Source organism: Gorilla gorilla, chromosome 4, assembly GCF_029281585.2.
Source record: "Gorilla gorilla gorilla isolate KB3781 chromosome 4, NHGRI_mGorGor1-v2.1_pri, whole genome shotgun sequence".
Classification (NCBI taxonomy): domain Eukaryota; kingdom Metazoa; phylum Chordata; class Mammalia; order Primates; family Hominidae; genus Gorilla; species Gorilla gorilla.
In genome coordinates, this window is record NC_073228.2 from 99,666,079 (window position 1) to 99,679,359 (window position 13,281).

A 13,281-nucleotide genomic window follows, 5' to 3' on the forward strand; every position below is an offset into this window, starting at 1 on the left:
ACATTAATTATTCGACATAAATTGAATATCATCAATTAACTAGCATACTGGAGAGCATACTGGCTAGATAACGATGTGCAAAAACATTTCTCCACAAGAAGCTGAGCTATTAAGGAGACGATAACATAGAAAACATTCTTTGTTTTAAATATGACAGACAGGCAACATATTTACCTCAATATTTTCATTTGTGAGGTATAACACTCCCAAGTTGGTCCATGCAACAGCATTCTAAAAAATATAACATTTTTTTCCTTAAAATAGGCCCCTTGTCTAGTTGAAAGTCTCAGAAAATTAGTAATACTAAATTTTGAAGTTCTTTTTCATAGACACATAGAATACTCACAATTTGTTCTGACTGGATTGATTTGATGAAACAGTGCTGAGCAAGGGCATAATTTCCAATACCTGAAAAATACAAAACTTGATGAAACTGAACTTTGTTTGAAATACACAATCTTCTAAAAATATTGAAGTGTTACTCAATTCTCACCACTGTAACATGCAACCACACCAAGAGCATTCCAGTATAAGTGATTATTACTGTCGAGTCTCACTGCTTTTTTCAGACACTGAAAAGAAGTTAAATTAGATTAATTTTTATTTCTTGGAATAGCAGCATGTATATCAAGATATATGTGGTTTTATGTGAAAACACTATTTACTTCATCCAAAACAACTTCGAGAAAAGCATTGTTTTTGAAAAAGTTTATAAAAAATTTATTTATACCATACATGTAAAGATTTCTCCAGCAACTCCTTAAGATCATTCATGTTGCTGCCTGTTTCTGCTAGATGTTGTGCTTGGCGATAATAATTAATTCCAAGTTCACACCATGTATTAGATGTAGACATCAGTTTTAATGCACGACCATAACACCTATGGGAATATAAAAGTGAATGTTTTTTGTTACAATGCCTTAATTCAATTCAAATGTTATTAACTGGCAATCTTTGCAAATTACCTTCCTCCAAGGTGGAGGAGCTCATTTTTCTTTAATACTTGTTTTCCTTCTTTCTGACCTAGAAGGACTCCTAAAACATGAACATTCACTTTAGATGGTGAGACAGCATACAGACAGGTACAAGCATCCCCAGCTAGCTTCCAGAGGCAGGACACATCAGCTCGATGCTGTAGAGCACTAAAAAAAGAAACATTGTGATTCTTACAAATTATTTATAAAAAGCATGAAATTTATCTCCCTGATTCTTACTTAAAACAGAAAAACTGTACATTAAGCACTTTACTAGCCTCCTCCTAACTGAATTATATCATATCACCTCCCTAATAGGAAGGGAAGAAGAAAAGGAGAAAGGGAAGGAGGAAGGGATTACTTTAAGTGCCAGAAATTTTGTGGACACTTTTTTTTGTTACTCTTCACCATTTTTATTAGAAGTAGTAGCAATCACGCAAATAAATAAGTAAGTTTTCCAGGACAAATTTCCTTTTAATATTAAAATGTTAAAACTATGCTTTTTGTGTTTAAGCAATGACCAAGGCAGTAAAGTTCGTAACTCTCTTACAACTGACAATTGTAAACTCAGGTTTTTGCTTTTAGATCTTCTCTCATGCTGTGTAGTTTTGACTACATCCCTACAAAGCTCATGAGTTGGGAACTCAACCTCCAGGGCAACAATGTTGAGAAGTAGGACCTTTAAGAGGTGATGATGTCATGAGGGCTCTGCCTCCCTAAATGGATTAATACTGTCATTGTAGGAATGGGTTAGTTGTCACAGGAGTCAGCTCCTGATAAAAGGGTAGGTTCAGTCCCATTTTTTTTCTCTTGCATTCTGCCCTTCTGCCATAGGATGACCCTCACCAAGATGCCAGCACCATGCTCCTGGACTTATCAGCCTCCAGAACCAAGTCAAATAAACTTCTGTTCTTTGTAAATTAACCAGTCCATGGTATTCTGTTATGGCAGCAAAAAATTGATGAAGACACCTCAAATAAAATATACCAAATATATTTAGTAAGATCTGAAAGATTTTTGTAAATTTTATTTTTTAATTGGCATAACTATATATATTCATGAGGTACAGAGATGTTTTGATACATATAATGTATTGTGATCAGATCAGGGTAATTAGCATATTAATCATCTCAAAGATTTATAATTTCTTTGTGTTAGGAATGTTCACTATCCTCCTTCTAGCTATTTGAAACTATATATTATTGTTAACTACAGTCATCCTACAATGCTACAGAACACTAGAACTTATTCCTCCTATCTAGCTGTAATTTTGTGTCCTTTAACAAGTATTACCCATATATCCTTTCCCCCTACCCTTCCCAGCTTCTAGTATCCTCTGTTCTACTTTTTACTTCTATGAGATCAATTTTTTTTTTAGCTTCCACATATGAGTAAGCACATATGGTGGTTAACTTTCTGTTCCTGGCTTATTTCACTTAACATAATGTCCTCCAGTTCTATCCAAATTGCCTTAAATGATAGCATTTCATTCTTTTTTATGGCTGAATAGTATTCCATTGCATATAAATACCACATTTTCTTTATCCATTCATCTGTTGTTGAATATCTAGGTTGATTCCATATCTCGACTATTGTGAATAGTGCTGCAATAAACATGAGGGTACAGATGTCTCTTTGATATAATGATTTTCTTTCCTTTGGATAAGTTCCCAGTAGTGGGGTTGCTGGATCATACGGTAGTTCTATTTGCAGTTTTTTGAGAAAACTCCATACTGTTCTCCACAGTGGCTACACTAGTTTGCATTCCCATAAACCATATAAGAGTTCTCTCTTCTCCACATCCTTGCCAGCCTTTATTTTTTGTCTTTTGAATAACAGACATCCTAACTGGGGTGACATGATACCTTACTGTGGTTTTGATTTGCATTTTCCTGATGATTGGTGATGTTGAACATTAATACCCTGAGACCCAAAAAAAACAAAAATCTAAACATAAAAATCTGAAGAACTACATTTACCGAAACAAGAGCAGACTGAATGAACAAGCTCAAAAAGCAAAGAGAAATATTAATTATGGTGACAGAGGGCAATCAATTCCTTTTAGAATGAGAAAAACTTCAGCTATACATTTTTCTTCATTTTTCTCTTCTCGAGATCTTATAAATAAAACATGGCAATTTCATTTAAGCCAAGTCTCAATAATCAGCTATCACAAGCTGCTATGTTACTGGCAGATGGAAAAGCAGATGGAACATTTTTCATAGCCTTTTCTACTCATGGAGTCCAGCCAAAAATAATTTTCCAATGTCTTCCTAAGAAATAATATTAATTATTGTGGTCATGACTAAAAGCCCACTGAGAATCTGAAAGAAGGGCAATATGATTTGGAGTTCCTTTGCCTAAATATCTTAGCAAAATTTCTAAAATTGACAGCAAAAAATGAGAAGAGAGGAAAAAAGTGAAACAGGCGATTTTAAGAGCCTAAATTCTTATTTTGAGTTCAATAAAAATAAAATATCTATAAATTGAGGTAACTTATATCACCCTTACACAATAATTGTGATAGTATTAACGCCTTGTAAGTCTGGAAGTAAATATACATTTGGAGATTATAATTGTTTTATATGCCACCTTCTAATGGGTTATGTTACATGTTATCCAGAATAACATTTCCTAGGCTCAGAGAGGCAGTATTTATAGCTAAGGTACTGTCACCCAAAGGTTCACATTTACTCTTAAATAGCAGTTCAAATAAAGCATGCCCTTTACACAGTAACTTTCTCTTTAGAAAGAACTACATTATGTGAGACTTGAAACGTAGCAACAAAATTCAGTGAGATAAAAAAGGGTTAGGTTTTCATTTCATATTTGGTTCATATGAAAAGCAATTCTGGAACAACCAATAAATACAAAACAGAGGAGAAACCAAGTAGGAAAAGAGGGGAAGTAGAAGAAAGATGTTTAAGAGTTACAAAAAATTCAAATGTACATCTAACTTGTGGACTTTTGGAAGTCATCTACCACAGATAACACTTTTTCTGACCTAACCAATGAATTCACAGTTCTATAAAATGCCAAATCTACTCAAAATTTTCTGATTCCTTTCTTGTTATTAGACACATCACTTTTTTCCTTCACAGTTTCTCCTCAGGAGCAATCAGATTGTCATTTCCCCTTACTTCAAGACCTACTAATAATCCTACAATTGGCTCTTACCACTGAATGTATAGCATATTGAGCACCTGAAGCCCTATTTCCCAAACAGTTCCAATTAAAGATACTCATTTCCAGGCCTACTGAAAGAGAACACTAACACATGGTGTCAGAGCTGCTGTTCCACTAGCAGACTGCTCCTTCCTTCCTATTCTTTCCTATGCATCTAGGATGCCAGCCACTACTAAGAGCAGAAGAAATTATATGTTTCCCCAAGTGCAAAATTAATACAACATGTATGTTATAGAATTGGCTTGTCTGTTATTCTTTATGTTTGACATTCTGAGTAATTGCTACATCTAGCAGAATACATAAAATGATATTCTAAATTTGGCTTCATTTTAATATTACAAAAATAAACAATAAATAATAAGAATAATACGAACCAAGTAAAATATTCCAGTGCTTTTTCTATGTAGTCTACGGCTTTTCCATCAAGATAATCAACTAGAGCTGCTTTTGCCATCATAAGATGGCATTCACCCAAACCTAAAATCAGGTAAGTTTGTCACTGTTATTAAAACATATAAAATAAACACTTAAAATGAACTTCAAATAAAGTTATTGGTGTTATTTTAAAGCACTTTCCAGAAAATAAAATGAAATGGTGTGTTATAAAATTATCTTAAAGCATGATCCTACATTCACTCAATAAGAAATTCAAATGGAAGAATTCTGTTGGAGTAAACATGCACTAGAAGTTATAAAAAAGTTATCTACAGAACCCAAGAATTTCCTTGACTTTGGGCAAGTTACTTACCTGCTAAAACTCTGGCTACAAAAAATGTCGATATTATCTATATGTTACTCTCCATCCTATTACTACTTATTAACTATTGTGAAACAAGATATGATCTTTTTATATTAAAATCTGTATAGCAAGCTATACTATAAGAATTAAACGAAATAGTGATTACCTAAAGTTCCTAGTAAAGATTTCTTAAATGTGAGTTCTCCTTCTCTTGAGGAAAGAGTTTTACAAAATTAAAAAAAAAAGTTTCAAGCCCTAAGTTATATGTCATTTACAATATACTATTTATGTGCTCACTTCAGCAGCACATATACCAAAACCGGAATGATAAACAGAAGATTAGCATGGCTACTGAGCAAGGATGACACAAAAATTCATAAAGCATTCCTTAAGAAAAACAAACAGAAAAAAAAAAACCAGTTTCTTTAAAAAGGAGAAGGAAGGAAATGGAGGAGAGTAAGCATATATAATGAGCTCCCAGCTTTTTTAATACAATCATTACAAATGTAGGTTATATATGGATGGTGGTATTTTATTTTATATTACCAAAAATAACTGAGATAACTACAAAACAATGCAAGTTGTCTCTGAAGTTTAAAAAAAATTTAATGAGCTTGTATAATTTACAAAGTAATTAAAGGTATTAAGATATTCTGGAGACATGATGAATTAATTATCGAAATGTAAGAGTAGGGAAACATGTTTTAGAGATCAATTTTTAGATTTAATAGTTATACTGTTTGTCTAAAAGTTAAATCTCTATCACATTACTATTTATTAACTTATGAAACAAGATTTGATCTTTTTATATTCAAATTTATATAAGCTATACTGTAAGAGGTTCATATGGATGCTTGCTGTTGACTAAAGAAGTCCTTTTCAAGTTATTCAATACATTTAGGCAGGAAATCTACTCAAGGATTTTATACTTCAGGATCATAAAAGTCAAAGGAGCTACTAAAAATAAATTACCTTTTAAAGCAGGCACATAATCTTCTGTCTTTTTAATGATCATCTGGTATTGAGCTACAGCCTCCTTATATTTGCCTAGGATTTGCTGTATTGCTGCAACCTTAAACACACTGTATATGGATTCTGGGTTCAGCTCACTGGCTTTTGTGAAGGACTTCAAGGCTGTTGTGTAGCCTCCTCTGCTTAAGTATGCTTCTCCTAACGATTCCCAACAATTGAAGTCCTTTGGGTCTGCTCTTAATGCTGCCTGTAAACTAAAATTTAAAAAACCGTAAGAGAACTAAAAGTATGGAACTATCTCCAAATCTGAAAGGAAAATATAAAATAAATAATTCAAGTAAATATATATATCTGTGGTTCCTTCTACTTATAAAAGTGCTATTTAAAGCAGCTAAATTTGTTGCTTTTATGATTAATTTTTTTAATGCTAAGAAATGTTATTTTAATTTCAGAATAAGAATAAAATGCTTTTTTTGAAAAAGTGCTGAACAAAATTTCTTTTCCTTGATTATCTCAAAGAACTCGAGTTTTCTATCCTACCAGGACAGGTGTCCATCTCAGTTTGTCACATCAGCCCATAATCCCCCACCAGCAATCCTTTTACCAAACAGAAATACCACAGTTAAAATATGGAAACAATAGGCATGCTTTAAATATCTGATCAAATTCCATTTCCGTGAAAATGCCTGTACTCTAGATACTAACATAAACCAGAAACAATTTTATCTTGATTCAAATACATTTATTTACATTTAAGTACTGTTCAAATCAAATGACACAAATTGATCATATATGAGCTGCTCCCAATACCCTTTAAGCTGCCAAATGTCTCCCTTGCCAAAAAGAATGTGTGTCAGCAGAACAACAAAGATATGTACCTCAGCTTCTCATCATTAAAATTTCTATTGAGAACTACTATACATATTTATTAAGACTTCAATTCACTAATCTGGCTATCTCCTCTACAACAGGACACCATTTAATCCATCTCTGCAATTCCACTGCCCTGCAGACAATAAACACCAATCAATCATAAAGTAATTTCTTCTCTCAAAATACAACCTGGTAAGAGACATTTAAAATGCTTAATTTAAGGAACCGTTATGCTTGTCTAACATAGTTTAAATACAGTAAGGTGCCTTACTCAGCCACTGCTTGAGAATGCTGACCAGCTTTCAAATAGTATAGTCCTCGCCTAAGCCAGGCCCATTTTGCCGTTCCAGCACTTGCCTTTTGAGTTACTGTTGTTAGGATAGCTAAAGCCATTTCCTAATAATAAGAAAATACTAATATTAGATATATTGAACATTATAAAAAGACAGAACGCTCATGTAAAGTACACAAACATATTTTCATTTCTCACTTCCGATTTTTTAAACTTACACTGGTATACATCAAATTACAGTTTCAACAATAAGTGGTTAGTAATTTAATATCTGCCAATGGAAAAAAACTTCACTTACAGAGGCAAAAATATTTATATTGCACCTATAGAAAAAAAACTAATGATAACTTTCAAGTATACATATATAAAAATATTTTCATTTATATACTCAGGATAAAAAAACAAAAAGCAAAAGTGATTATTAGACATACCATATCTTCAAGCTCCACACTTAGGTCAACCGCTGCAGCTCCAGATTCAGCATCAGTGTCATCTAATTCAAAGGCTTTCCTATAACATCCACGAGCTCTGTTTTTATCTCCCACTACGTCTCTATAATAATGACCTAAATAGCAGAAAACTTTGCCCATATATGTATCCAGTCTTGCAGCCTTTGAAATAAATATTGATAATAACAGAACATTAAAAGTTCATTTAATGAGTATCTTTACAAATACAGAAGATAAATACACAGATTAAAGAAAAAAGAAATAATTTCATTAAACATACAAAAATATGCCAAAAAATCCTTCGATGTAAGATTTAAAACAGACAGGAAAGCTGTCCCTCACTGCTTACAGAAAGTAAACGGAAATATAAAAATATTTTCTTTTTTGGTAAAGGAAATGTGAAATTAGAGCTGTTACTGAATTAATCTGCTCTTACAAGTCAAGATAAGAATGTAGGACTTATAGATGTTAAACATCTAAAAAAACAGGAATTTAAACATCTAACTTGTATGCTCATAAAACTACAGTGAAAATTACCTAAAAAGTATTGTTTACAAGAGATAATTATGTCTCGTTTTCTACAACACATGCTTTTCAAAAAGTAACTTTCACATTTTATGTTTTAATTTTTTCCTTGAAAACTCATATAACACCATCACAAAACCTGACATATGAAAGATAAAGCACAAAAAACAGTTCAGTAAAGAGTAATTGTAACTAATGTATATGATTATTATTTATGATTTTATAATGCCATTTCAACTAGGAATTGAATTGTAGCACTTGCTTTACCTTCAGAAAGTGGGTAAGAGCCTTTGTTTTATCTTTTCTTGTCTCTTCACCCATGAACCAGTATGTTAATCCAAGTTGGTAATGATATTCTGCAACTTCGGTATCTTTCTCAAGAGCTCTCTGAAAACTAAGTCACCAAAGGGTAATAAAAAGAAATAGTAAAACAAATACACACACACCAACACGCAATATAGGAGACTCCCAGTTGGAACAATCAAAGTTTGAGTGATTCAGAGGTGCCAAATTAGAAACCAATCATCACTTTAGGATTTTTATTATCATAAGGAAAAAAGTGATTTGTTTTTGAAGAAGAGGATCTTAAAAAAGCACAGTGGCCTTTTAGCACTACCATGTGCTAAGTGTTCAGACTATACTGAACATTACATCTGCTTAGTGAACATTATGATCAGCTGATTAGATTTTTTTTTTTATTTTTTGAGTCCGAGTCTTGCTCTGTCATCCAGGCTGGAGTACAGTGGAATGGTCCTGGCTCACTGCAACCTCCACCCCCCAGGTTCAAGCAATTCTCGTGCCTCAGCCTCCTGAGAAGCAGGGACTACAGGCATGTGCCACCACGCCCAGCTACTTTTTGTATTTTTAGTAGAGATGGGGTTTCATCGTGTTGCCCAGGCTGGTCTTGAATTCCTGTGCTCAACAGATCACCTGCCTTGGCCTCCCAAAGTACTGAGATGACAGGTGTGAGCCACCACGCTCGGCCAAGATCACCTACTTAGATTTGAAACCCATCATGTAATTTTTTATAGCTACTGTACTACATGCTAAATACATTTCTTTAAAATACTAAAACTTAAAGCCTACAAAGATCAAATTCATGAAAAATCAAATCTTCATCAAGCCTACTCATTTTGAATTTTTCAGAAACATAAAGAACTAAGATGTAAATGTTTCTATGAGCAATTTATATATCCTTACCATTTTTCTGCTTGTAGATAGTCCTTTTTGGTGAAATGAATCAAAGCCTCAAGGGCATGAACTTCAGCTAGGTCAGGGTAAGAAGACAGAAGGTCTTCCATAATCTATAAAGTAGACACCTGTCAATTCTATAGCCAAATAAAAATGCTTTTAACTCAAAAAATGCTCAGTTTGAACAAAAAAGCCAACCTTTGCAGCTTCATCAAATGAACCTTTGTTCCGATAGGCCAAGCTTTTGAGAACCAAAAGTCCTGGGATATTATCTGCATCAGAAATCTAGAAAATAATTGTAAAGAACTGCTATAAATCTCCTTCAACACAACCACAGCAATGTTTGCTTTAATTAATGAACGAACACAGAAAAGCAGGGTCCTAATAGAATAAAGAAATAGAGGTCCTGATTTCTATCACTAATAACACATCTTCACTCTTCATAACCTTTTTATTAAGGAAAATCTCATATACATAAAAAAATTACAGAAACTAGTATAATAAACCCACATGTACCCATCATCCAGCTACAAAACCACAAACTCACAAGCAATCATTTTTTTCATCTATACCTCCACTAATTTTACCACACTTCTGCCCAGATTATTTTGACACAAATCCCAGATATTGTAACTTTTTACCTGTAATACTTCAGCATCTATATCTAAAAGTTCATTTCTAAGTTGCATAACCACATTACGATTATCATACCTAAACAAAACCAACAAACATCCTTAACACTATCAAATTTCTCAGTCGTCTCATATTTGAACAATTTTAAAAATTAAAATCTAAATAAGATACATACATTTGAACTGAATGACAATGCCTTGTCTCTTTTAATCAATAAGGTCCCCCTCCTTCTCTTTTTTTTTTCTTCCTTACAATTTAACTGTTGAAAAATATGGCCTATTTGTCACAGTTTCTCAGAGTCTGGATTTTGCTAAACGTATTCTCAAGGTGTTTAACATGTTCCTTGGTTCCCTGTATTTTCTGTATATTAGTAGTTGGGTTCAGAGGTTTGAAGATTCCCAAGGATACTTCAGGTCTTCAGGTATATTTGCACTTGGTTGTGTCTGACTGTCTTTTTTTTTTTTTTTTTTTTTTTTGGAGAGACAAGAGTCTCGCTTTGATGCCCAGGCTAGAGTGCAATGGTCTGATCTTGACTCACTGCAACCTCTGCTTTCTGGCTTCAAGCGATTCTCCTGCCTTAGCCTCCCAAGTAGCTGGGATTACAGGTGCGCACCACCAAGCCAGACTAATTTTTCTATTTTTAGTAGAGACAGAGTTTCACCATATTGGCTGGTCTCAAACTCCTGACCTCAAGTGATCCACCTGCCTCAGCCTCCCAAAGTGTTAGAGGCATGAGCCACTGTGCCCAGCCTGATTGCCTTTGTGTGATGTTAGTAGCCATTAACCCTTGATGCCTAGATCTGTTAATTCACTGGGGATTGCAAAATGGTGATTTTCTGTCATTTTCTCTTATTAGACAGAATACTTCAACAAAGGCAAATTTCTCCTACCTTCGTTATTTCATTATCCTGAGGAATGATTCAGATAAAGGCAGGATAAATGCCTTTATTCTTCATAGTTGGGTTCTTAGCATCCCCCCAAACATTTGTTTTCTTGAGGACATTTGCTGAGTTTTCTGAATCATCATGAACACATGGATTTAAAATATTTGATGTGTTTCAATATACCACATTAGTAATGCCCTTTTTAGCCAGTAAGAATCTCTTTATGCTAGCTCTTGAGCCCTTTTGTAGTCTGAGCCCTTTTATAGTTTCTTGCTTTCTAGCATGACAAGGTGTTCTTGGTTCATCTTGTACATTTTCTATCTCAGACCTGGACTCTGCTAGTTCTCCAAAATAGCAGTCATTTGTTTTTTTGTGAAAACATTATTTGAAAAACCTTTATAAAGCATTCACACAAAACACATTATTGGTGGGATGGCAAAAAGAAAACAAGAAAATATTAATTGTTGAAGGATGCCGACAACGGTTCTGATTTTAAAGAAATATTATGAAATACAAAGCCCTCTGAAATACATAAAACTGATTTAAAAACTCAATTTTAATTTTAGACCAGTAATAGTCTTTACCTGACAAAAATCTTTAGGGCATAATGCTATAATTCATAATTTACCAGTTATAGTTTTTTTCACTATGGACTTTCAAATTGCTTTAACTCAAAACACTAAGAAATAGGTTTTATTATGAAATATTAATCTTTCTTTGAATGAAACAAATAAACATTCTCTACCATGAAGCTAACAGTGTCCTTAATTATTCTTGTCAAATCTGCAGAACACTTCCTGAAGGAAAAAATTTGGAATCTCAAATTAATAATAATCAAGTAGTAATAACCTAAGAGGGCAAAAGGAAGAAACGAGAATGAAGTCTAGAACTAACGAAATAGTCTTATATGATGAGTACTGTAAGTCCTTAATCAAAAAGCAAACAAATAACTTTAGAAGTTCCCAAATGTATGAATGACTTACAAAAGTGCAGATGTGGTGAATTCATACCTCTAACACAAAACCCATATAAGTAAATTTTGTGGTAGGCAGAGAATGGTTGTTGCCTGGTCGATTGGAAACTAACTAGAGTTGAAGAAAAAAACTTGACAAGACTACCTGATCAAGCGTACGAATTGCTTCCTCTGAAGAGTCATAATCTGAGAGTTTAATCAAAGCCTCTGCTTTCAAACGAAGACAAAGATTCCTCTGATAAAGACGGTTACCAGACGCACCAAGATTATCTATGATCTTCAGAGCTGACAAAATTAAGGGTATCCAAATGAAGACAGCCATATCACTTCTGTTTATTTTTTCTTTTTTAAGGATGACATATAATAAATTGCAGATACAATAAGCATAAATTTCCAAAACAATATACATGAAGAATAACTCAAAGCAAAATATAAATTCTTCCCTGACTTCCTTATGGAAAGACCTGAATTTAAAACAGAACATATCTGAATTTAAAACCTCTATCTTCACACAACATATAATAAAGCTGAATATCCTAAAAAACGACAATGGCTATCTATATTTGCTAAACAATAAAGGTTAGCCCACAACCAAAGCACCTGTAACAAATATAAGAAATTAAGGATACTGGAAGGGGAAAGCAGCTGAATTAGAATGGACCAAGGTGAACTGTTTCTTAGTTACAGGGGGCAAGCTACCAGGTGGGTCAGAAACAGTGAACCACTTTCATGATTTCCTATCCCCACCCCTCACCCTGTCACATTCAAATAGGCTCCAAGATGCCTAAGGTTTCCCCTCTCTATATCAGAGAAATTAAGAACTCATGTGTCTTGGACACACCAGAAACTTCCTTATTACAAAGACAGAGGACCTCCACACCCAAGCCTAAACTGACTATGTCAATATTCCAAATGCAGGAAAATTTTGCTAAATATTCATTGTCAGTTTAAAAATAAACACACTAGTACACATGCATGCAGACTTTTATTTAACCTCATTGAAATTAAAATCAGCAATTTAAAATACAAAATATAGCATTTTGGTTTTTAAAATCACTATCTTTGTCCTTTAAGATAAAAACAAATAGGATTGGTCACCCTTATGTGTCAACTCAAAAAGTATCAAAAATACCTTGACTGCATGAAAGAACAGCTTCTTTAGGTCTATGCATTTTGACTTGGGCTTCTGCCAGATGATACCATCCACTTGTGCAGACAGGGCTTTCCTTTAACCCTAAAAGGATAAAAACAATCACAAAAAACAAGGTTTCTGTGACTACATAGATGAACAGCACCAATGCCTACTCTCCAAATCAGACTCCTCCCCTCTTCATCTCTCATATCTCATCAGTCACAAAGTCACACTGATTCTCTGCCTCAATTCATTCCCCACCATACATTTTTCTCCATCTCCACGTCAGTTCAGACCTCCACCATCTTTATCCCAAATCACTACAAGTGCTTGCCATCCACCCCAATGCATTCTTTACACTGTAGCTAGAATATCTCTAAAAAGACAAATCAGATTATAAAATTCCCCTGCTAAAAATCTTTTACTGATTACCCACTGTTGTCAGGATACTGTGCAAA

At 33.7% G+C, this 13,281-nt stretch overlaps 1 protein-coding gene and 1 non-coding gene across 3 annotated transcripts in view; one reads left to right on the top strand and one right to left on the bottom strand.

The window, feature by feature from the left end:
* SKIC3 (SKI3 subunit of superkiller complex) overlaps positions 1-13,281 on the bottom strand; it is a 91,055-nt gene that overhangs the window by 52,192 nt on the left and 25,582 nt on the right. For both annotated transcript variants that reach the window (XM_031011111.3, XM_031011110.3), the window contains exons 12-25: positions 12,824-12,925; positions 11,837-11,976; positions 9,400-9,486; positions 9,211-9,314; positions 8,278-8,404; positions 7,468-7,647; positions 7,016-7,140; positions 5,872-6,125; positions 4,535-4,637; positions 966-1,142; positions 736-880; positions 494-572; positions 347-408; positions 175-231 (exon numbers count right to left, since the gene is read on the bottom strand). In XM_031011111.3, the coding sequence (XP_030866971.2) occupies positions 175-231; positions 347-408; positions 494-572; positions 736-880; positions 966-1,142; positions 4,535-4,637; positions 5,872-6,125; positions 7,016-7,140; positions 7,468-7,647; positions 8,278-8,404; positions 9,211-9,314; positions 9,400-9,486; positions 11,837-11,976; positions 12,824-12,925 (1,742 nt within the window). The remainder of the gene's footprint in view (positions 1-174; positions 232-346; positions 409-493; positions 573-735; positions 881-965; positions 1,143-4,534; positions 4,638-5,871; positions 6,126-7,015; positions 7,141-7,467; positions 7,648-8,277; positions 8,405-9,210; positions 9,315-9,399; positions 9,487-11,836; positions 11,977-12,823; positions 12,926-13,281) is intronic.
* On the top strand, positions 5,189-5,295 carry LOC115934780 (U6 spliceosomal RNA). The gene has a single exon (XR_004070533.1). It is a non-coding gene; the product is annotated as a U6 spliceosomal RNA (small nuclear RNA).